This window comes from Seriola aureovittata, chromosome 4 (genome assembly GCF_021018895.1).
Source record: "Seriola aureovittata isolate HTS-2021-v1 ecotype China chromosome 4, ASM2101889v1, whole genome shotgun sequence".
In the NCBI taxonomy this organism is placed as follows: Eukaryota; Metazoa; Chordata; class Actinopteri; order Carangiformes; family Carangidae; genus Seriola; species Seriola aureovittata.
In genome coordinates this window covers 10266174-10290494 of record NC_079367.1, presented here as the reverse complement: position 1 = coordinate 10290494, position 24321 = coordinate 10266174, and the positions used below count along the sequence as shown (strand labels likewise).

General features: G+C 42.5%; 1 protein-coding gene across 1 annotated transcript; it reads left to right on the top strand.

Annotated features, from left to right (window-relative positions):
* The first annotated feature begins 137 nt into the window (after positions 1-137).
* On the top strand, positions 138-24162 carry atm (ATM serine/threonine kinase). The gene is made up of 63 exons (XM_056373568.1): positions 138-248; positions 502-633; positions 771-889; positions 1386-1528; positions 1781-1945; positions 2171-2336; positions 2520-2758; positions 3222-3391; positions 3515-3693; positions 3800-4171; positions 4307-4510; positions 4724-4825; positions 5019-5253; positions 5335-5466; positions 5658-5783; positions 5907-5996; positions 6090-6276; positions 6622-6815; positions 6898-6977; positions 7070-7225; positions 7539-7614; positions 7909-8051; positions 8205-8322; positions 8441-8611; positions 8743-8918; positions 9191-9434; positions 9641-9756; positions 9942-10068; positions 10211-10410; positions 10489-10663; positions 11045-11203; positions 11578-11710; positions 11800-11895; positions 12020-12191; positions 12313-12454; positions 12588-12764; positions 13013-13190; positions 14031-14136; positions 14336-14494; positions 14720-14828; positions 15086-15174; positions 15273-15375; positions 15565-15713; positions 15841-15945; positions 16038-16157; positions 16248-16482; positions 16603-16773; positions 16961-17080; positions 17849-18066; positions 18194-18401; positions 18604-18729; positions 18931-19071; positions 19511-19649; positions 19761-19843; positions 19942-20082; positions 20974-21090; positions 21222-21371; positions 21455-21620; positions 22057-22143; positions 22457-22571; positions 22878-22941; positions 23094-23233; positions 23449-24162. Exons 2-63 carry the CDS (start codon positions 550-552, stop codon positions 23627-23629), a joined length of 9288 nt encoding a protein of 3095 aa, XP_056229543.1. The 5' UTR covers positions 138-248; positions 502-549; the 3' UTR covers positions 23630-24162.
* Positions 24163-24321: the final 159 nt, after the last annotated feature.

Here is a 24321-nt window from a genome sequence, read left to right as displayed (position 1 = left end):
TGTACTCTATCGATGTTATACCATAGCACGAAGCTATGCAGAACATTTGTTTTAATTCTAGCACTAGAAAAACGGACTCACTCAATACTAGCCATGGCCTGGATATGATGTAGCTTGCTCGCTGCTCCTGGGGCGGGAATTTCCTGTTTGTGCGTGAGTGTGTGTGTTAACACGTTAACGCACGTCAAGATGGAAAAGTTGTCAGACGAGGTACATCAGCAAGCTCGCCTATCACTGTAGCTCCTCAGGTAACATCTGCAGCTGCATGTGTGACAGCTCCGTCATTACAATCAGTGCGGTGATCAGGGGACAGTGAACAGAGAGAGCAGCAGCTCGAGAGTTTGAATGGACGTTTGTAAATCAAGTTCAAAGCAAGTGTGGTAATGTTGTGTTGCTAAAGTGTAGGAGAGAAGACAGCAAATGGCGTTGCGAAGTAAATGTAGTATAGTCATACAGTAATGTAGACGAATAACATCCTCTCTTGTCATCATCCTGTCTCAGCAGGTACAATAGTCTGCTCTACATTGATGAAAGCTGTGCCCCTACCCAATGTGCAGCACAATGAATTTGGCTCTTGATGATCTCCGGGACTGCTGCAGGGGGCTGGAAAATGACAAAGCCACAGAGAGGAAGGTAATATTATGATATACAATCTGTAATAATATAAACAATGAAAAGAGATATATTGCAGCAGGCTTTTTCAGCCTCACTGCAGCCCAAGTTTAACAAGCAAGTGCAGTACAAATCCTACATCTCCTTCATGCCTCCAGAAAGAAGCTGAACGCTTCAGACGGCTCCTTCGATCTCCAGAAGTTGTGCAGGAGTTGGATCGCACCTCGGGGTCTAAAGCTAAAGCCTCCAAGCAACTCACATGGGATACTGTTTTCAGGTGACCTGCCTCTGCATATTTGCATTTTTGGTCATGTGCAAAACAATGCATAGAAGGTTATCTAGTGTGAATCAAGTCACATTTTGGTTCTTTGGGGTTTGATGTGTGTGTCTTTGCAATCTTTGCTAAAATCTGGAACTGTGGTGTTATTATTTTGTACTTTGTCTGCTAAGTAAGTTCTGTTTCTTTCTGTCTTACTATTTTAAGTTCACTTTTGTTTCTTTGCATCATCAACCAATGAATACCAGCTGGCTTCTGGGAACCCTGCTGTGCCCAATAATCAAATGGAAATTTGACATACCATAGTAGATTTCTAGTTGTTTCACAAGAATCTGTTTTCTTTCTACATAGTGCAAGATGCTGTAAATTGTGCTCATAATAATTGTGGAAATTATTAAGAGTATTGAATCAGTTAGGTTCAATTATCTGCCAGAAGAAAAAATTTAAATGAAAACTTTCTATTCTGATTTGCATACACTCATTTTTCCCATGCCAGATTTCTGCAGCGCTACATCCAAAAGGAGACAGAAAGCATGCAGTCAAGTAAATCCGTCACAGCGACAGCGCTGGCCACAAGGAAGAAGAAGATGGCTGAAATGTGCAGTTTGATCAAATACTTCATTCGTTATGCAAACAAACGTAAGGGCACTGTCTTGGTGAGATTCAGTAGTAGATTACACTTTAGTACACACATTTACAATATAAGCTTACCCAAAAACGTTTGTGTTGTGTCACAGTGAGGGGTGTTTTTGAACAAATGTTGTAATCGTACCTGTCATTACCGCACCTGGCTCATTCAATTCGGTGCTGAGCAGAAACAAACCCAGAGCAATCTGTTTGAATTAACATAGGTATTGTAGTTTAAGTTTGTGTTTCTGTCTCTCTCTGCAGGCGGGCCTCGTCTAAAGTGCAGTGAGCTGCTGAGACACGTGATGGAGGTGCTGCAAAGTTCGTACAGCTGTTCCGTTTGTGGAGAAGATTATAGCAGTCTCCTAGTAAAGGACATCCTCTCCGTCCGCAAGTACTGGTGTGACATCGCTCCACATCAGTGGCAGAGTCAGTGGGCTGTTTGTCTAATTATCTAGGAAATTATATTTCTTGATTTCTTGATATGATCAGATTATCCACTCAACAGAGTAAATGTTAAACTTCTGATAAAAAATAAGAATGGATTTGTATTTACTAGCACATTACAACACCGCCTGTTTTTTTTAATACTTTCTCACTGAGTCAGTTACATGCTGTTAAATTGAATCCCCTGTTTATTTTTGTAACCCCTAGGTCTTTTGGACTTGTACTGTAGCTTGTTCAACTCTTCATCCAAACCCATCAACCATGTTTTGGTGAGCAGAGTCATCCACATAGTGGTGCAGGGCTGCTGCATGCAGACTGATGGATTTAACAACACTCTGTTCGGCTTCTTCTCCAAAGCGCTTCTTAATGCCAGGTGAAACCTTTTACCAACCTTTTGAATTCACTGTATCTGCTAATTCCTCCCAACACAATTTTAGTCTTACTTTGAAATAGCGCTGTACTATGGGTAGTTAGTTACTTGTTATTAAAAAAAAGAACATAACGCACTGTCTGTTTTCCTTAACTAATCTTAAACTTAATCCTATGATGCCGTTAGACAGGAGAAGTACTTGACTGTTTTGGAGCACCTCGTCTCGGCCCTCAACATATTTTTGAGATCTGCGGCCATGAACTGTAGGATGAGGGTGTGTCACCTGGGAGAGGAGCTTCTGCCTTCTATACTGCACATCTGGGTGGATAAGAGGCCCAGTGCTGCTCTCAAAGAGAAGATTGTGGAGTTCTTCAACCTGCAGATTTGTGTACACCACCCCAAAGGAGCCAAGACACAGGACACAGGTTGAATTATCTTTCCTTTTTCTTTAAAACAATGTGTGTTTCTACTGCTGGTGATACCTTTGGTTGTCCTTGAATGGCAGACAGGCTTTACTGTGAGTCACATATGGTCCCATATACTGTAGGTTTCCACTTATTTGAGGAATATAGCAATGAAGTAGAAAGAACTTTCACTAAACTTCAAAGATTTTAATAGCATTTGACCATTTCTGTCTTTAAACATTTGGACCAATGAAATACATGGGATCTTGTTGTCTGTAATTGTAAACAGGCCAAGGAAGAGTGCACTAGTAGACTTCTGCATGCAACTTATAAAGACACTTATTCTCAGGGACCTCTGATGTTTTAAAGTGTAATTTTGGCAATTTTCCTTGTTTGTAATACAAATTGCTCCACCGAGGGAAGATTTTTCAGCTGTATTGTGATTGTGAGTGATCATAATGTAACCCACCCCCTCATATATTAGGTGCTCATGCTGAGGACTGGACGAAGTGGCGGAGTCAGCTGTACAGCCTTTATGACGCTTTGGTCAGAGAAATCAGTCATATAGGCAGCAGAGGGAAGTACGTCACAGGGACGAGACACATAGCCGTAAAAGACAATCTCATTGAGCTCACAGCCGACATCTGTCGTCAGGTAACAGAGATCAAGTCTCAAGTGTGCATTAAGAAATCACAATTTTGCTAGATGTAAGTATGAGAATTACATGTTTTGACAACATGATGTGCTTGATCTTCATCTGTTTCCTGCCTGTTGTAGCTCTTCACTGATGACAATGAGACCCATATCTTGGAGGTGACCCAGGCCTCCCTCAGAGCCACGCAGATGGGCAGTCCCACCCATGGAGCAGCCAGCAAGCGACGCCGTATCGAACTGGGCTGGGAGGTCCTCCGGGACCATCTGCAGTCTCAGCAAAGTGACTTTGATATCATACCATGGTGCGAAAATCACAACACAATTGACATAATAAGAGCATTTTTTAAGGTAAAGTGTTGTTTCTCTGATCATGTTAAGATCCAAGCTTATTTCATTTACTCCTCTCAGGCTGCAGATCACTGCAGTGCTTGTCTCCAAGTACCCATCCATGGTGCCTGGCCATGAGCTGGTCCCACTGCTGTCAGTGTTGTACCAGCTCCTGGCAGAGCAGCGGAGAGGAGAGAGGGGGCCATATGTGCTGCGCTCTCTGAGGGAGGTAGCCCGCTGCCAGGCTCACCACCCAGAGAGGACCCAGGTCCACAGAGCCGAATTGGGCAGGCTATGGGGTCGGGTGTGGGCCCTGGCACTGCGAGGGGTCAGCTCACCCCAGACTGAGGCCCTCAGCTTCGACCTGCTGGCCTCCATTGTCCATGGTGGACTTATTGATATGGACAGAGAGTTCTGGAAGCTTTTCTCTGGATCAGCATGCAAACTATCCCAGTAAATTTATATTTTTCTCATCTTGCAATGTTAAATTGTGTCTTTGTTGATACAGAAAATGTGTCATTAGAATAAATTAGTGTGTCTCAGTGTGTGCATGTAGTTCACATCACAACTTTCCCCCTCTATCCACAGGAGTGCTGCTGTCTGTCTCTCCCAGGCCTTGCTTAAGTGTCCGGTCCCCAAGAGGCTCATCCCGAGCTCAGGTTGGGACTATGTAGGGGTCACAGAAGGATCTGGGTCTCCAAACCTGAAGGAGACCCTCATAGCGTGGCTGCTGATGAGTGATCAGAGTGATGAGATGGAGGATAGCTCCAGACCTCACCCCATCATTTGCAGGTTGTGACTGTGTTGCTTTTCCATGTTAACTGCAGATTTGTCTACCAGCACATTTTTATCTTAGCTCCATACTTATTTAACTGTAATATCTTGAGACGGTCTGCTTCCACAGTGGTTTGCTTCACACACTGTTACACTGGTATACTTATCTCTTTATTTTGATTGTAAGGTAAAAGTCTGTAAACTGATGTTTTCTTATGGTTTTGTTTGCAGAGACTTTCCCTACAATCTAATAGCAGGCATCCTGGTCTCCCTGACCTTGAAGGACACCAGAGCTGGCCTGAGGTTTCTGCTGGGTGCTGAAGGAGCTAAGAGGTGAGGCAACCCCCTCCTTCCCCCTTTTAGCATAATTATTGCATCAATAGTTTTTTGGCATCATTATTGATACAGAGCCAGTTGTATTTCTTTTAGAACTAATGCTACATTGGTATCAACTCACTGTATCTTCTCTGTACTTAGTGCAATGAAATTTTGAAATAAAAAATCATTCATTTTTCTTTTTTTTAAGTGGCTTTTTTCAAGAACAAGTGCCATCTGATGCCAAAGATAACCTGGAGGAAATCGAGAGGCTGTACTTGCAGTTCAGCTTCAACACACTGCCCTCAGAGGTCCGAGGGAGCGAAGAGACGGTGAAGCCGTCATCAGCTGACGGCCAATTCGCTGCCGTCCCTGGTCTCAGAAACAAGTTGGAGCAGTCCCTGCTCTGTGTGGCTGACAACCTACTCAACTGCTACTCTCCTGATGTGAGTGGAAGTTAATAAGTTCTGTGTTTATGTGTCTGTGCAGTCATCACACTGGTGTTTATTCTTATCTGCTCTCCACAGTCTCAGTCCACCCCTCCAGAGTGCCTGGTGCGCTGCTTCAGTCTGCTGACTGGTGTTCTTGCAGGTTACGTCTCCACTGGGGTTCTGACTGAAGAGGAGGCTCACCACTCACAACTCCTCACTAAGGCAAAGGTATACCTTCATGGATTCATAAAATATGAATCTACATTAGTAATTTTTCATGAGTAGCCTACTGGTGCCTTGCGCCCATTCTCCACATTGGTAAAAATGTATGTTGAATAACATATAAATACCAGTTGACATGAAATGCAAACATTACATTTATGGTTATTGGTGTTGGTGGCTGTTGTTTTTGTCTCTAGGCCCTGGCCCAGGATTTCAGCGGGTTTGTTTCTACTGTGAAAGTAAAGATGACAGAGGAGGGAACCATGCACACACTGAAGTCTGTCATGGAGCTCTGCACACAGTCCGCCAGCAGAAAAAACAAGGTGAAAAAAAAAAACGGCATCATCACAGTTCAGTTTGTCATCAACACGATGTTGAAGTTAATATATAGACAATTTAGCCATTGCATGATTTAGAGTCAAAATCTTGTCTGCTCTCTTCTGCAGGATAATGCTTGTCCCATCTCCTCCAGTCTGTTCATTATGATACTGCCGGCCAGTCTCCTTAGTGAACTGGCAGAGGTCCTCAAACTGTTGGTAAGTGGCAAATATACAGTAGTATGTAGAGATTCAAGATGATGTGCCCTGAGGATAAGAATATGAAAATATTCTACCTCCCTGTCTCTTCAGCTGAGCAGTGTTTCTAAGAGAGTCAGTTTGGTGGATGAAGACGATCATGCGGATGATGACAGGGATGTGACCAGGACTCAACAAGGGGACGATATTGACCTGTTTGAGGATGGCGAAGAGGCTCACAGCAGCACCAATGGGACACACAGGCAGAAGGGAGACAACACTGATGCTTCCTGTGGGCCAGGTAAGACGACGGGATCTCTTGCTGTCTAAATTGGTGCCTTTCTTGGAATTAGAACAATTTGGTATAATTTATATAAACATAATTACAACACAAATTACACCAATTCCTAAAAGACTAATTTAAAACATCGGGAGTAAAGATCAGGTTTTGCTGTTCTCAGGCCATCAGAGTCAAAGAGCAGTGGCTTCTTTTTCATACACAGAGATACAGAGAGTTATTGACATTTAACAGTCAAAAGGGGAGAAATCCATCATTTGTGAATCACCAAAACCACCTTAGAATAAGTTGCTGATCATGCTGTCAGTGGATCACTGGGAGATGAATCATGGCTCTGTCCTTCCTCAGGTGCTAAAAGCCTGTTAGCAGAGGATCATCTGGGCCAGCAGGACCTGGCTCTCCTCACGATTTTGGAGTTCCTATGTGAGTGCAGCTCTGTCCAGCTCGTCCATGGTCTGCTTTTCAAACCACAGGAGGTGCAGCGCAAGCTGCTGCTGCTGTTGGAGCAGATTGACTTCACCAAAGCTCTGCATCTCAACATGGTGAGTAGCAGCTGGTGTGTAGAGTCATGGTGGCGATGATGTTGCCTCAGCTGCTGGACACTGATATCTGGTTCTCTTGCAGTATCTTGTCCTGCTGAAGAAGCTTCCTGCTGAGGACTCGCTCTCTCCAGTGGAATTTGATTCGCTGCTCCGTCCTCTGGCGTGAGGAAACATTTCTGCTACACTAATATATTCTGTTAGTGATAGAGCAGTTGTGTGAATAATGAAGTGTTTCTGTTTTTCTGTGTTTGCAGGGACCTGTGTAACCTGTACCGTCAAGACCAAGAGATCTGTGCTGCTGTGCTGCTGGGTTTGTTACCCTCAATCAGGAGCCTGGGGAAAACCCACCACATGCCCGAGGAGATGAAACACGTTCAGGGATCCCTGCTACAAGTGGTGTCTGGATTCTGGTTAGTGGCATATTTTCAAACCATGAACGTTCACAGTAAAATCAAGCCTCTGCTTGCCGCAAGGAGCCTTTAGTCTTTGATGGAGGGTGATGAAGTGTAAAATGTGTCTCACCTCGTCGTCTCAAGAAAACAAGATTATGTCCAAAAGTTGTTTTTAAATTGCATTTTGCGAACTTCAGTCTGTGTCAGACTTTGTAAACATGAGGTTTATCTGAACCATGTTCTGCATCAATATCTTTCATAATTAAAATCTGTCTATGCTTTTTATGATTCAGTTTTTGATACCTGCTCATTCATTGTTCTGTTTCTTCAGTTTCCTGAGCCAGACAGGGAAATGCATATCAACTATGCGAGCCGCCTTGGTGCAATGTCTGGTTGCTTTGCTGGAGGTAATTTCTCACATATGTTCACCTGTCTGCAGTTACAGGGAATACATTTAGTGTTGTTTCAGGCTTTTTCTGCTCACCAGTGAAAGGTTAGATTTGTGTCTTTTACGTCTCACTCTGAATAATCATGTTTGACAGGGAAACAAAGCGGTGCTGATTTAAAGTGAGAAATGTTTCCCAGGTTCCTCGTAACAAAAAATATATGGACAAAATTTTCCCTTCTTCTTTTTCTGAGTATTCTTTCTGTGTTTCAGTTGCATCATCATTCTGTATCTTTGTATCCCCGCCCTCTGACAGGCTGACCCGTGTTGTAAGTGGGCAGTCCTAGATATCAGAGGGTCTGACAGAATGGAGGACCGCCTGGTGTCCGTCATCCTTTCGTCTTACCTTGCAGATGCCCACCACCAAGTCCGGATGCTGGTAGCCATGTCAGTGGAGAGGTATGCTTTAGCTAGGAGCTGACTTATCACTACTGACAATGTATCAGAATAAGATATTAAATCTAAACATGATAAAAATGATAAGATAGGAAATCTATGTTTAATCCATGGATCACAGATATGATTGTTGCCATTATTCTCATTTGTATCCAGGTTGTTTCTGGAGATGAGTCCAGAGCAGCCTGATAAAAAGAAGATGCTGCCACTTAAACACCAGCAGGATGCTTTTGAAAATGTTTACCTGAAGGCTCAGGAGGGAATGAGGCTCCCAGTGAGTTCATTCACCATTCACCAATCCACCAATCCACCAATCAAGAAAAGGTTTATTATTTGTTCATTTTCAGTCCCTGTTTGACTTTTCCTGGTGTTTTCCATGTGATCATACACAGAGGAGCAGCTCTTCAGAGGACCAGTGCGACGAGGTGTTCAACCGCAAGGCCACCCTGCTGAAGAGTTTGTCTGTGGTGCTGTGTTGTAGCCCAGTGTGCGAAAAACAGTCTCTGTTTGCCCTCTTCCAGTCCTACAAGGAGAACAATATCGAGGAAAAGCTCATTAAAAAGGTAACAATGTTGATTATATGTCACTGTACATCCTCAAAACATATCAGTAGGTTGCCCTTTTTCCTTTAAAACAATAATCTACAGAAAGACCAAAGAGAGATTCATTGTTTTTGTCCTTCTTTTCTCGACAGATGTTGTGCAGTGTATCCAGAGCGCTGGGCTACAGGAGTGTAAAAACATTTGTCAGTTCTCACTTGTACTACTTAGTGGCAGAGTGGCTCGCACAGAGACAATCCGACGATCGTTACACTCTCGGCTCTTTCCCCTACACCCTCCTGGACCATGACACAGTCAAAGATTTCTATAAGTGAGGAAATAACCTAGTCTTTTACTTTCATTCGATGATGTTGTTTTGTAGTTGCTCTCCTTTCAGTGTCATGCATTTTTCCAAAATTTAAAATCAAAATTACACAAAGCAAATTCATTTTTTCTGTACAATCAAAATCTGCTTTCCCCCCATACTACTTTATATAATTTCAGACAGTGTTGACATTTTTGTCAAAGCCCCAATCAACAAAGAGTTAATGATGCATGAGCACCTGGTTTTAACTCCCGCTGTTGTCTCGTGCCCTCTTGTAGCTCTTCCTACCAGGTGTTGATCCCCCACTTGGTTTTCCTGGACGACTTTGAGCAGGTGAGGTCTATCGGCAGGTATCTGGAGAGGGACTGGAAAAAGCTGTTGGCCGACTGCTTCCCCAAGATCATGGTCAACATCCTGCCGTACTTCGCCCTGTCTGGCCAGGATTCACAGGTTGCGCAGCAGAGAGAGAAGGCTCATAGAGTGTATGACCTGCTCAAAGATGCCGACTGTCTGGGCAAACAGGTAAACACACAGCTGTATAACACCAGCCTAAGTCTACTGGACATCTAGGGTTAGACATCGCATTTCATGCAGCTTTCTAATTTGACCACATCAGGAAGAATTCAGCAACAAAAATAATAACATTTTGAAAACAGTAAAGAGACAGCGAGGGAAAGCAAGTATATAAAGGTAAATTTACTCGACTGTTCTCATGTTTGTCTCGGCAGCAAATTGACAGCCTGATCCACACTAACCTGGCAGACATAGTAGTGGAGCTGCTGATGACTTTGTATGAAGGAGGTGGAACTGAAGGAGACAGAGGAGATCTGAAACGCTTCATAGGGTAATGGTAGTTAAGAGTTACATTATAGTTATATTAATTAATTTTATTCATTTACCCATTCATTCATTTTATCATTGTGATGACAACACTGTTATTAAAAGGTAGTTTTTTTTCTGTCTATCAACCTAAATTTCAAATAAAAATGGAATAAAATATGATTAAGTAAATGTTTTAATGGCCCTCAGGGAGCTGGACCCTGTACCAAACCCACCATACTTCAGCTCGTATGTCATCAAAGCCACTCTGGACTACCTCAGCAAATGCCACAGTGCCAACCACAAGTCACTGGTAGCCATTCTGTCAAAAACTCCGGTAAGATGACTCATTTATGTGGTTTTTCTTAGTCTCTGTCTTATCATTAATCATCTTTTTTCTTTTTCTTTTTTCAACTTTTTGTGTTATTTTTTTGTTCTATGTTATAATGTTATAACTGTCATCTATTTTTGCGCTGTAGATTTCTATCCAAAGGATCCTGCTGGCGGTGTGTGAAAGAGCAGCAGAGACAACCAACGGCTACGAACGTCATCGTATCCTCCTCATGTATCACCTGTTCGTCAACCTGCTGCTCAGAGAGGTGAAGGACGGTCTGGGAGGAGCCTGGGCCTTCGTCCTCAGAGACATCATCTACACACTCATACACCATATCAACGGCAGGTTAGTTCATGCACACACAGGTGGAACGATATTCACATACATACAGTATACTGTACACTGTGTTCCTCCTGTCCACAGATCACTTCAGTGTGATGAGGTGTCTACCCGAAGCCTCTCTCTGTGCTGCGACCTGTTGACCTCTGTGTGTCAGGCAGCCCTGCAGTTCTGTGACGACGCTCTAGACTGTCACCTACAGGTCATTGTTGGGACTCTGACGTCCCAGGTGACCAGCCGGCCTGTTGTCTCACAGCAGGTTAGTGACAGGCAGTTTATTCAAGATCACTTATGGAAATTAGAGGCAAATTATTATTTGTGCATATAAACATAAATTTACCAAAATTGCCACAAAGTAATGATGTTATGTACTGGACAGCATCCACTTGTTTGGCTACAAGTTTGCAAAGGGTTAATGAATAAACATTTTGCTTAATTTGTTGTCATTTTAGAGACATTTACTATCTGCAGAAATGTGCAAAAAATTTATCTTTAAAGTGACAAAATATCATAGAATTTGAGGCTTTTGAAGAACGGACTGGTTGCTACAGTAGAATGCCCCCAGTTAAAATGATTTTTGTTCCTCCTTTTTAGTATTTATGAACCACACATTTTCATTTTCACTTCTCTGGCCCTGCAGGTGCTCAGTCTGTTGCAGTTTCTCGTGATAGAGAACCAACAGAAATTAAAAGGAGCCATCAGCAGGTTGGAACCTTTCCCCGACCTCCCTGAATTCAGAGAACTGCGGTCTGTACAGCACAGGCTCAAGCATAACACTGGGACCTTTACACTGCGACAGGTAACAGTGCCAGGTGGTACACTCACAGCCATACACAACACATCTCACTACTGCTCAGTATGTTATCTCTTTTAAGTCATTGTAACTGAACACACTCAAAAAAGTCCCACATACACTGCAGTTGGTAGCACCCCAAGTGGTCCAACTCCCGTCTTTGATGTCATGTGTTGCCAACGTATTTATGGTGATGGACATAAATAATTATAATACGTGAAGGAGGGGCCTAACTAATAGCCATATATTAATATCAAAGTTTCTAAGTAATTTTCTTTGGATGCATATGTTGCTCTGAGTGTAAATTTCTTGGTTATCAATGAAAATTAACAATCTAACATTTAATCCCTTACCTATGTCTCAATGTTCCCTCTCTACAGGAAATAGTACACTTCCTGTCGGTGTCGTCCTGTGACTCCTTACCTCTGACCAGACTTGAGGGACTAAAGGAGCTGACCAGACAGCTGCATGACAACAAGGGACAGATCAGAGAGCTGCTCAAAGAGTGCCACGGTACAATGCGAGATAAGGAAAAACTGGTCTTTGCATAAATACTTGCCGCATGTTAAGTGTCCAATGAGCTGTCTTTGTCCCCCTTGTAGTGGATCCCAGTGACAGTGTGCTGGTGAAGCTTGTTCTGAGTCTGCTGCAGCTCTCTAAGATAGCAGCCAACCATCCTGGAGGAGCCGACATACTAGGTATTCAATCAAATAACCTGTACAGCAACAGTATGTGGTGTTCTGGGTTGTTCTTGTCAGGACAGTTTGGTTAGTTTCAGTCTTCAAAAGGTTTATTAGTGCAAACACAAATCTTTTCCTGCAGAGGCAGCAGGGGGCTGTCTAGGAGAACTGGGTCCAGTAGATTTCTCCACCATTGCCCTGCTCCATGGCAGAGACCCCTTCTATGAAAAGGCGGTGCCACTCTTCACCTCCACAGAGTTGCAGTGTCTTTACATCATTCTGAACTGCATGAACGACGCACTGACTCATCCACGGTACCGTGAATCCCAAACCTCCCTATTCAATTTTTTATTTGTTTGTACATGATCAGGGCAGAATGAGAAGTTTGTACTAATATTGACTGTATTCTGTATATATCCTATGATTGCGTGTCAGTATTGAAGTGAGGCAGGCAGCAGCTCAGTGTGTGAAGAACATCCTCGCCACTCAGTCTGGGGTTGACTTCTGGGAGCAACACAAAGACAACAGAGACCCCATGCTGGCCTACCTTAATCCCTTTAGAAAGGACAAGAGCAAGGTGGGTTAGGGATGTGTTTATGTCCTGTCTACTGTGTATGTCCATACCCTGAACACAAATGCACTTCCTTAGTGTGTGTGTTAGTGATATGAGTGCATGTTTACCTGTAATGTTTGAGTCTGAATTTTATTAGGTGGCTGCTGTGAGTGCTGAGGAGAGTTCGGAGGCCAGGGAGAAGTTGGAGAGTCAGGAATTTTGGATACCTCAGGCGGGTGGCCACAAGGCGTGGCTGAGGGCTCTGTGCACCGCCCTGCTGGATAGTGGAGGAGTCAAGAGCGAGGCTCTGCTGCTGTCGCGACCACTGTGTCTGGTGAGCACATGGAAGTCACTTAAAAAACTCTTACCCTTCATAACTGGACTGCTTATATCAGTCCCTCCAGTAACGATATGGGCAGAATGGGATGGATTAATGTGGATCCATTTGGATTGTTTCCTTAATATGTGCTTTGGAGCATTTTGTTGCATCACTTACTGCAGGTCAACCAGTTTGGTTCGAATCCATCTTCTAATCCAGAGCTCCAGATCTAACTGCACCTTATTACTTCCCTCTGTCTCCAGGTGAAGGTGGACTGCTGTCAGAGGTTGCTGCCCCTCATCATCCACTCCATCCTTCTAGATGACTCTGATGGTTCGTGGAGGAAGTTGCTCTCATCCCACATCCAGGACTTCTTCAGTTTCTGTTCCAGAAGTGCTCAGGCCTCCAGTCGGTCTGCTACACCTCTCAACTCTGACTCAGGTAAGTTTGAGACTGTGACTTCAATTAATCTATAATAACAATTATATCACACTTCACCTGCTTATTGCTGCGCAGTGTCACAGGGGTGGAGCTTATCCTGACAGGCTTTTTTTCATAATGTAGTCCAGTCTGCCACTGGTTCAACATAGGAACAAAGAGAGTGTGATCAGTTTAGTCTTTGAACTGCTTCGACAGTGACTTCATGACACCTTGAACATTAAACATTTACTCACAGAATATATGTGACTCATCATCATAATTTCTTTCACAGCAATGCAGGATTTTAATGATCTGGCTGTCGTCCCAGAATGCTCAGTTCACTACTTGATTGTTTATCATGATTTTTTTGGCTCTTCGTTCATTTGTAATAAGAACATTCTCTATGATTATTCCTACTTTTTCATCATGCATCAATACACACCTTCTTTCTTTTTGTGCTAAACCCATTAACAGCTCTGATTTATTGATTAATTATTATTGGTTGCTATCTCTTTACTGATTAAATAAAATATCACACTCCTAATAAAAATCATAATATAAAATATTTCTCTCTTCTAGTTGCTAAACTGTTAAAGTTGAACTATCACTAGATTAGATTAGATTAGATTAGATTAGATTAGATTAGATTAGATTAGATTAGATTAACTTTTTTAATCCCACAACTGGGAAATTCATTTACCACAGCAGAAAAATAAACATCTATAGAATAAACATCTATCGAAATATACATCAAAAATACACCAAATATACACTAATAAATACAATGTACTATGTACACAAGTTTATATCAGTTTATTTGTTTGGTTTCTGTTAGTGATAAACATTTATTATTCTTCACAGAGTCTGACACAGCCAGCCAGGGCTTGTATGACAAGACCTCTCTGCGTACCATGCTGGCAGTTATTGACTATTTGAGACACCAACAGAGACCACTGGACTCTAATAGGTATGTAATATTATTGTTGTTGTTTTAAGTGTGTTCTCAGATAAAAGTAAATGTTTGAGGACTCTGCATTTTTTCTCTTTTGTGATTTGATTTAAATGCCATGTAATGTGTGTTCTGTGTCTATACCACTGTAGATGCTTGTGAACTGATTTGCAGCGTGTGCAGTGTCTTTGAAATAAACTGCGTATCCTTCTTGCAGTAAGTCCTGCGGCACAGTGTGCAACTCAAACTTCTGGCTGGAGCTGAACTATCTGGAGGTAGCCAAAGCTGCTCAGTCCTGTGCAGCTCACTTCACCGCTCTGCTGTATACTGAGATCTACGTCGATAAGATCAAAGCTAACATGGAGGAAAGTCGCAGGTATGCAAGGAGATGGCCACAAGATGTGGGATTTTAATTGTCTAGTTATGTGTTGGATTAAAGTTCATCACTTTAATCATTTGATTGAGTAATCATCACAATAACATATAAAGCTTCTAAAAAGCTAAGCTAAGCTAAGTCTCACTTTTGAATTTTTCTTGCATTTGAGAGTTGTTTTCCAAACTTCCCTCTTTTATTTGATCCATATATTTACCACATCTGCAGAACCAAGTCCAGAGCGACATATAAGCTCAGTTTTGAGGAGCACAGCCAGAAGTTCACCATCTCCAGCCTGACAGAGAAAAGTATGGAAGACACCAATATCAATCTGCAGGTTAGTTCTTCATGTCAGATGATGGTTTTTGCATAAATCATTTTGTTTCCTCTGTTAATAATACAAAGCAATAACTAATTCAAATTTCCACTTGAAAAGTACCAGTTTGATTATTTCCCAACATGTCCAGTGTAGAAGCACAAATGTGATTTACTAAAGCTAAACATGCAAGAACGTAAATAACTATAAAATATTATGCAGTTCAGTGCATGTATAATACAAATAACTATTTGTTCCTGTGTATAACATGTTTGTAGGAGCTTCTTATTGAGGTGTACCGGAGCATCGGAGAACCTGATAGTCTGTATGGCTGTGGTGGGGAGACAACGACCAGTTCACTGACCAGGTAATAATCAGACTTGCAACGTGATTTCATGCTTTTTTGAAAAGCTATTGTTTTTGCAGTGCACCCGAAAACAAAGACTTTGTAATGTCAAATTATAGGATTCGAACCTACGAGCACGAGGCTATGTGGGGGAAGGCCCTGACCTCATACGACCTTCACTCCACTCTGCCTGAGGCCACTCGACAAGTGGGAATTGTGGTGGTAAGATCATAGAAAGCTGCATTAGGCAAGATGTGATCTGAATCATCAAGAGACATGAGGATGAAGAGCAGCTCGTCCATTTGAAATGACATGCTGTTGATTTGCCCTGTTTATATCTTATGCCAAATATAAGGGCTCCTACACGCTGTAATGCTAATGTATAAATTCTTTCCCCCACCGGACCAACAGGGCTTGCAGAACTTTGGTCTGAGCAGCATCCTCGCCACCTACATGAGGGGTCTGGAGAGTGAAGGGGTGGAGTGGGGGGCTGAGCTAAGAGAACTGCGCTTCCAGTCTGCTTGGAGGAACACCCAGTGGGACTGTGAGCTGTCAGAGAGGTGAGGGGAGGGGAGCACATAACCACACAGCTGTGAGGGCACTATCTACTACACACATCACAACTGTAACCCATCAGGGAGAAGGAGGCAATTTCTCACTCACTACCTATATATATCGTTGTATCAGGAGTGACAAATCCACACCTGGCTTCCATGAATCGGTGTTTTGTTCCCTGCAAGCGCTGAGGAACAAAGAGTTCTCGATATTTGACGAAACACTGAAACAGGCCAGGTATGACAGACATTTAGACATAAATTTCAGGTTTTAACTCCTAATTCTCCAGTGGCAAAATCTTTCAGCTTCTATGTGCTTGTTTGTTTCAGGGGTGCAGAGGTGGAGGAGCTATGCAGAGGCAGTCTGGAGGCTGTGTCTTCTCTGTACCCGGCTCTCAGGAACCTGCAGAGCATCAGGGAGCTGGAGAGTGTGAAACAGCTCTTCTCTAGGTGATGACAGCAGCACAGTCAGAAACACACAGATGAGCCTACAGGATTGATGAGACCAAGTTAATGTTTTATTTGTTCAATTTAAATCAGACCCTTCTCAGATGTGACTCTGAGGGATGTTTGCAGCCAGTGGCGGCAGCACTCCCAGCTGCTCGCTGACAGTGACTTTGCTTTGGTGGAGCCAATTCTGACCGTCCGCTCTGTGGCCCAGCACACCCTGATGTCCAGGGTGGGAGACCCCGACAGCATCCAGTACCTCAGCTCTGTGCTCACTGATCACCTCATGGAGCTCTGCCAGCTGGCTCGCAAGGCTGGGAATACACAGGTAGCGTGTGTGAGAGATCAGATTTAAGAATACTGTTTATTTTCTAAGTGAATATGGTAAAAAAAAAAAAAAAAAAAAGATTCACTACAAGCTACTCACAGTGTTGTGATTTTTGTCCAGCGAGCAGAGCAGGCAGTCTTCCAGATGAAGCAGCATGGTGGCGGAGGGTCTTGGGCGTCGTCACCTGTATTGTCATGGCAACTGGAGGAGGCCCAGGTGTTTTGGGCAAAGGGAGAGCACGGTCTGGCACTAGGCCTGCTGAGACAGATGATACACAACTTAGAGAAAAGGGTGAAAATGATACAAGTTACACACACATAGATTAAAATCAAACAACAAATACATGGATATTTGGTATCTTTGTTGTAATTAAAACCTTATTTTAATTATGGAACGCCCCTAAATGTTCTAATGCTATCCAATGAAACTTACGCTGCCCTATTGAACCACTCTCTTTGCTTTGTGATATGTCGATTAGGTGGATTTAAATCCTGCTCTGGCTCCAGTCTACACTGAGTGTCTGAGGCTGTGTGGCAACTGGCTAGCTGAGACCTGCCTCGAAAGTCCTGCAGTCATATTGGAGAAGTACTTGGAAAGGGTAAGAGGACATTTGTCACATTCTGATAATATAGTTTGGGCAGCCTTATTGCAAGTCTTATTTCAGTGGATATCTGCTCAGGAAAACAGCCAAATATGACCCAAATATCTCAAATAGGACCAAATATCTCAAATATAGTTGCACAGATTTACAAAAAACAGCATTAGTGACTCAGCTTCAGTTGGAGAAAAAAAGACTATTTCATTCCAACAGGAATCTAAAAGGTCTCAAAAAGTCTAATATATGCTGCTTGATGAAACTCTCTAACACCCTGAAGAACACACATATTTGTGCCCATATAACAGGCATCCCTCTGAGAAAAGAGAGAGTTATTATCCATCAGCCAGGCAGTGTCTCATATACACACACATGAATAATTTATAGACAGTATGTCCAGATAAATTAGGAGTAGGCCCAGAGACAAAGTATTAACTATAACTTGCAAGTTTACAGTTTATATCCTGGGGCTGCAGCAGATTTATGTGGACAAATTTAAATTATTCATGTTGGATATGTGTATATCCCCACCCATGTTACCAAATGAGATTGCACTATCTTGCAGTGATGTTCCTTGTGGCATGTTTATGCTTTTGCTGAAGCACATCTGGTAGTTCAAGTCCTCCATTTTTACATTTTCAGGGTTTATATTTTACCTTGTATTTTTGTTTCTTCCGCTTTTACTTCATTGTCAATATTATTTTGACTTAAACTTCCCTTTGTTCGAGAAGCTGTTGTCTGTAAAAAGTCTCTCCTGTGCTGTCCCCTCAGGCGGTGGAGGTGATCGAGGCGGAGTCAGAAGTGCAGGACTCCAGGCTGCTGAGTCAGCGGACCGAGGCCTTCCTGTCTCTGGCCCGCTTCTCTGACGCTCAGTACCAGAGCATCGACAAATACATGAACTCCTCTGTGTTTGAGAACAAGCAGGCGCTGCTGGAGAAGGCCAAAGAGGAAGTGGACCTGATGAAGGAGCGTAAAGTGACCTCCAACAGGTCTGCATGCCGTTCATGCCTGTTCATGAATTTCTCACTTTTAAATCAGATTTTCTAAAACATATTGAGGGCAAATATGGATCCTCCTTACACCCCTTAGTCATCACTCATCACTCTACCTGTGCAGGTACACAATAAAGGTGCAAAGAGAGGTGGAGCTGGATGAAAAGGCCCTGTCCAACCTGCAGTCAGACAGACAGCGCTTTCTGTGTAAGGCGGTGGAGAATTACATCCAGTGTCTGGAGCAGGGCGAGGAGCACGACACCTGGGTGTTCCGCCTGGCTTCACTGTGGTTGGAGAATGCTGTTGTTAAGGATGTGAATGATATGATGAAGGTTAGTCACCTGAAAGCGTCATATTTGTCCATACTTGTATTTTATATGCAAAGTTTAAGACACACACACACACACACACACACACAAACACACACACACACACAGTTCTTAGAATAATTTGGAATGAACACCACTTGGTTAAATGTCAGAGCAGTACCTTTAATCTTCTAAGTGAGCCTTATCCTTTTATTTTGTGTTTCAGAAAGGGCTGAGGCAGATCCCCTCCCACAAGTTTCTGCCTCTCATGTATCAGCTGGCTGCACGCATGGGGACCAAGATGACAACTGGCGTTGCAGAGGATACAGGCTTCCATGATGTCCTCAAGGAGGTAATGCTACACTTGTTTGTACAAAATGACAGCAGTAACTAGAGCTGCAAAACTCAAAGTCAACCAGCGTGACGTATTAGAATTCATATCTCAAAAACCTGACTTTGTAGCAATACAAGATAGTTGCTCAATACAGATAATGGATAAAACTACAGCATATAGAAAATACTACAATCGCTGCTTCATTTTCTCTCCTCATAGCTGATCTGCCGAGCGTGTCTGGAGCACCCTCACCACACGCTCTTCATCATCTTCGCCCTGGTGAACGCCAACAAAGATGAGAACTTCTGCAGGACCCGGGTGTCGAAGAGCACTCCAAAGCAGCAATCACCACTTGACCTGGTCAGACTTTCATTCAATAATGCTTAACAGCTTTTTACTGACATTTACATACTTATCATAGATTTCATTAGTACACTATTCTCTGTTTCATGTGTAGCTTGAACATTACCGTACCAAGAGAAATAAGACAAATATCACAATATCAGTACAGATTAGTTGCATTATTGTCTATATTCAACAAAGACAACATAGCTTTGTTATTTGTAAACTGATTTTGTGTATTTTATTGCAAATATTATGACTGTCTAAAATAGACGTTTACCCAGTGTGATTTTCCGGACTGTACGGCTCCAGCTGCAATTGCAAAGTCATAATGTTTAGTTTTATTCTGCAGTAATAAAATGCATCCTTGTGCTTTAGCCACCTAAAGATTACTTCTCTGTAGAGCTCTTCAAACAGCACCACTTCTGTTTTAACAAGTGATGTGTTTCTCATGCAGGAGCGTTCAGACATGGCCCAAAAGATCATCAGTGCAATCAGGAAAAAAAGAGGCGAGATGATCCGAGGGATCGAGCGTCTGTGTGACGCCTACATCACTCTGGCTTATATGGACGCCAGCAGGCACAAGACTGAGAAGAGTAAGGAAAACCTTGTGAACAGTTTACGAACAATAATCACATTTTGGACGGAGAAATACTAATGTGAAAATTGATGAATGAAACCATTTTTGTGTCCTTGTTTCATAATAGAGGCTATTCCCATCCCTGCTGATCAGCCCATCATGCAAATCAAAGACATGGATGAGGTTGTCATCCCCACAATGGAGATCAAGGTGAAAAGTTATGGAGTGTATCATGTTTCAATATCTCCAATGATCTTTGTTGGGAAGCAATAACTTTAACAAGTGGTGTTGTTTCATTGTGTAAATAGGTGGACCCAACTGGTCACTATGACAACCTGGTGACTATCAGGTCCTTCATGCCTCAGTATCACCTGGCCGGAGGAGTCAACCTGCCCAAGATCATCGACTGTGTTGGCTCTGACGGCAAGAGCAGGAGACAACTGGTCAAGGTGTGTGTGTGTGTGTGTGTGTGTGTGTGTGTGTGTGTGTGTGTGTGTGTGTGTGTGTGTGTGTGTGTGTGTGTGTGTGTGTGTGTGTGTGTGTGTGTGTGTGTGTGTGGTGTGTGTGTGTGTGTGTGTGGTGTGTGTGTGTGTGTGTGTGTGTGTGTGTGTGTGTGGGGTTGCTGGGGAAGCGTGTATGGTAAAGACTTTTTTGTGGTGTATATATATATGTGTGCGTTCTTGTCTAAACAAACCACCTCTCTTTGAAGCTAAAGCTGCTGTCATGTGTGATTAAAGCCCTGACGGGAAACTTCGCTCTTTGAACTACAGTTCTTTTCCATTTCAGTTTGTTTGTTGGTAATAATTAATCCTGTTTTTGTACCAGGACAAATACAAAGTTTGTTGGATTTACAAATGCGCTGTCACATCCTTATAATGAGGACATTCTTCAGGGGATTAAAGGCTAATAATTCACCACTTAGACACTTGGAAGAGTAATGGTGAAAATGCAGTTTTTCTGTTTCTTTATTTATTTTTGTCCTTTTGCCTGATGCCTAAACCATGTGAAAAACACAAAAATAAATTAAAAGGAAATAGAGACAATCGACTGAATTCTATTTCTAGTTACACTTGCTGCTGTCTTGTAGTGGCTTAATTATGAAAATATGTCTGATATTTTACAGGGCTATGTTATAATATTTATGAAAATGCTGTGTATTAAAATTTTAAGATTGTCTTGTATTTAACCATTTTAGTTTAGAAAAAACAATTCTAATTCTCTTGTTCCATTTGTAAACTAGAGAGTTCAGTCGAGGCTCAAATGCCTCTCAATGTTCCTGAGAGCTATAGCATACTATACTTTATGTTCTCCTGTGACCTTTGCCCTCTCGGTGTGAACAGGGTCAGGACGACCTGCGGCAGGATGCGGTGATGCAGCAGGTCTTCAGCATGTGCTCCATGCTGCTGCAGCGCAACACAGACACGCGCAAGAGGAAGCTCAACATCAGACGATACAAGGTCACACACACTATTCACTCGACTTTAAACCTTTATTTTCTGCTCAAAACCATAAATCAGAACTGGGTTGCTCTAATGCATATTAAAAATTAAAAAGTTAATATTAAATTGCACTCGCACTTCATTCTCAGGTGGTGCCGTTCTCACAGCGTAGCGGCGTGTTAGAGTGGTGCTCAGGCACTGTTCCCATTGGGGAATTTCTGGTGGATCCCACTAAAGGAGCCCACAAACGCTTCCGACCCCAGGACTGGGCCAACTTATCCTGCCGCAAGAAGATGATGGTACTGCTTGTGAAGTTAAAATTTCACTTTTCATGACTGACAAGAAAATTTAAAAGTTTTAATCTTATATCATGCCATTGTAGGAGGCTCAGAGGCTTGCATTTGACGAGAAGCTCCAGGCTTACTCTGAGGTGTGCAAGAACTTCAGGCCGGTCTTCAGGTATTTCTGCATGGAACGATTCCTGGATCCAGCAGTGTGGATGGAGAAACGGCTGGCTTACACCCGCAGCGTGGCCACCTCCTCTATAGGTAGACTGTGCTCACTCGTGGTCGTGCACTATAAATACGTTACACGCAAATGCACATCATTGTGTCTCAAAGTCGTCTTGGTTTGGTTTGCAATGAGATCAAGGAGGTTGGCTGTTGAACTGGCACCAGCAGTGAGGCCTCCCTGCAGACTACCTGACTCCTCAAAAGAAATAAAACATTTGTCTTAGTTTGAGTTAGAAATTAAAAAGTACAAAAAAAAAAAGTTAACTGTTAACTGTGTACCTGACTGCCTCTCAGGACATTTATACAAACTTCAGGCCAGTAGGAAATTTGGACGTGGAGAATCGGCAAATTAGTAATTTTTTATCAGTGGCTTGAAATCATGGATGTACTGACTTCTGACTTTCTCTGTAGAAACTCCAGTCTTGTTGCAAACGCTGAAATATTCACCAACTTTTCTCTTTTGTGCCGACAGTTGGTTACATCGTAGGTCTCGGCGACAGACACATCCAGAACATCCTGATTGATGAGCAGACTGCTGAGCTGGTGCACATCGATTTAGGTATATTTTATTCTCCTTAGTTTAATTTATATTAACACAGGGAAATTCTCTCTTCAGTTTGAAAAAGTTGAGGCTGTGTAAACAGTGACTGAGTGTCTATATCTGTTAACAAGAAACATGAATACAGGCTTGTATAACTTTGTAGGAGAAATGTATTTAAACTGCATATTTTGATTCAACTGTTGATGATCATATAAATCATATCATCGAGTCTTTAAAGGTCTAAATATAGCGAATACATGACATAACGTGATATAACATGTATCCTAACACATCCTTGCTTCTGTTTCCTTCTCATGCTTCTAACCCTCAGGTGTGGCCTTTGAGCAGGGGAAGATCCTCCCCACACCAGAGACTGTGCCCTTCAGGCTCTCCAGAGACATTGTGGATGGAATGGGCATCACTGGAGTGGAGGGAGTTTTCAGGAGGTGAGGAGTCTGACGGAAAATGTTTCATTAAAAATTCATGAACCAAGATTAATGGGGAAAATCAAGCCTGAGAATGTTTCTCTCCATCATAGTTGTCATTTTTCCAGATCTTTTTACTGCAGTAGTACATACTTTACATGACTTATGACTATTTTCCAAAATATAGCTTGCATATTAAGACTATTATACAAATATTTAAAGCGTTTTGGTTCATCGTTGCTCCAGGGACACTCTAAATCTAACCAAACAAAGCTATGTAAATTCTAATTAGTCTTTTCCTTTTTTTCACCTGTTTTCTCTGATCAGATGTTGTGAGAAGACCATTGAGGTGATGAGGAGCTCTCAAGAAGCTCTGCTGACCATTGTAGAGGTGCCAACATGGGAAAAACACACGCGCACACACAAACATGCAGACACAAACCCTTTCTTATGTGTCATGTTTTTTTTTTTTCCTTAACCCCACATTAAGCATTGCCTTTGCATGTTGATATATGCTTGTGTGCTGGTTCACGTGTGAAACAGGTGCTGCTGTACGACCCTCTGTTTGACTGGACCATGAACCCTCTGAAGGCCTTCTACCTTCAGCACGATGAGCAGCAGGAACTCAATGCAACACTGAGCTCCACCATGGGAGGAGACGACCTAGTCAACCACCGTAAAAGGTGATCTTGTGTGTGTGGGTGTGTGTTTTTGTTCCTCTACAGGACTGGACCTGAGTGGAAAATCAAGTGAACTGGCTTCTTTGTTAGAAATTAAGCTTTTAATTGGGTTTTTAATTCTTTAATTGTAAAATAAGAACTATTTCAGATGTGTTTGTTGCACTGTTTCAATCTTCCCTAAAGCTCTGTCTCATCGCCTCATGCTCTTTCTGTTGCAGTGACAGTCAAAGTTTCAACAAGGTGGCAGAGCGGGTGCTGCTGCGGCTGCAGGAGAAACTGAAGGGGGTGGAGGAGGGCACGGTGCTCAGCGTGGGGGGGCAGGTCAACCTGCTCATCCAACAAGCCATGGACCCCAAAAACCTCAGCAGACTCTTTCCAGGCTGGCAGGCCTGGGTGTAGCCTCTCCTCTGTATGATAAGGAGAGCCAGTCGCTTGATTGTAACTCCTGTATGATCCTGTATGTCCCCCCCAACCCCAGAAAATAATGCTGCTCCTCTCAACTGTTGAAGGAATATTTGTGGTGACACACATGGAGGAAAAAGGTGGACAGATACTACTCAAGTGACCTTCAGAATATAAACAGTTAATTTCTTTTTCAAAGTTCCAGAGAAGCAGAAACCAATCAATCAACTGTATTTTATTGTTTATACCTTTTGAATCCTCGTTTTCTGCAAACCTTTGCACTTTAACAGAAAGCAGAGAAGATCGTCCTTTTATTGCTGAATCATCTGTGAACTGAAAATTCCTTGAGACCAATGAGCTTTGAGTCCTGATTTTTCCATTGTAAAGGTCAAACTTTTTTTGTTTTTTTTGCCCAGTTGGCTGTGATTGTTTTTCATGCTGTTGATTGATGTATAAAAATACTCATTATTGTCATATTCTTTAACATGAATACATGCACTTGAATAAACTGCACTTGGCATACCATTGAATTCCTTTATCGGGCAGGGTTTAGTCTGGGTTCAGCTGTTTGTTAGCACTTAGAGTTCAGTTCTTTTGGCATGAGATTAATCAATATTATGTTAGTCTGTAAGGCTTGTAGACAATGTCTATTTAGAAATGTACGATGTGTGTACAGCTTTCAGATATTC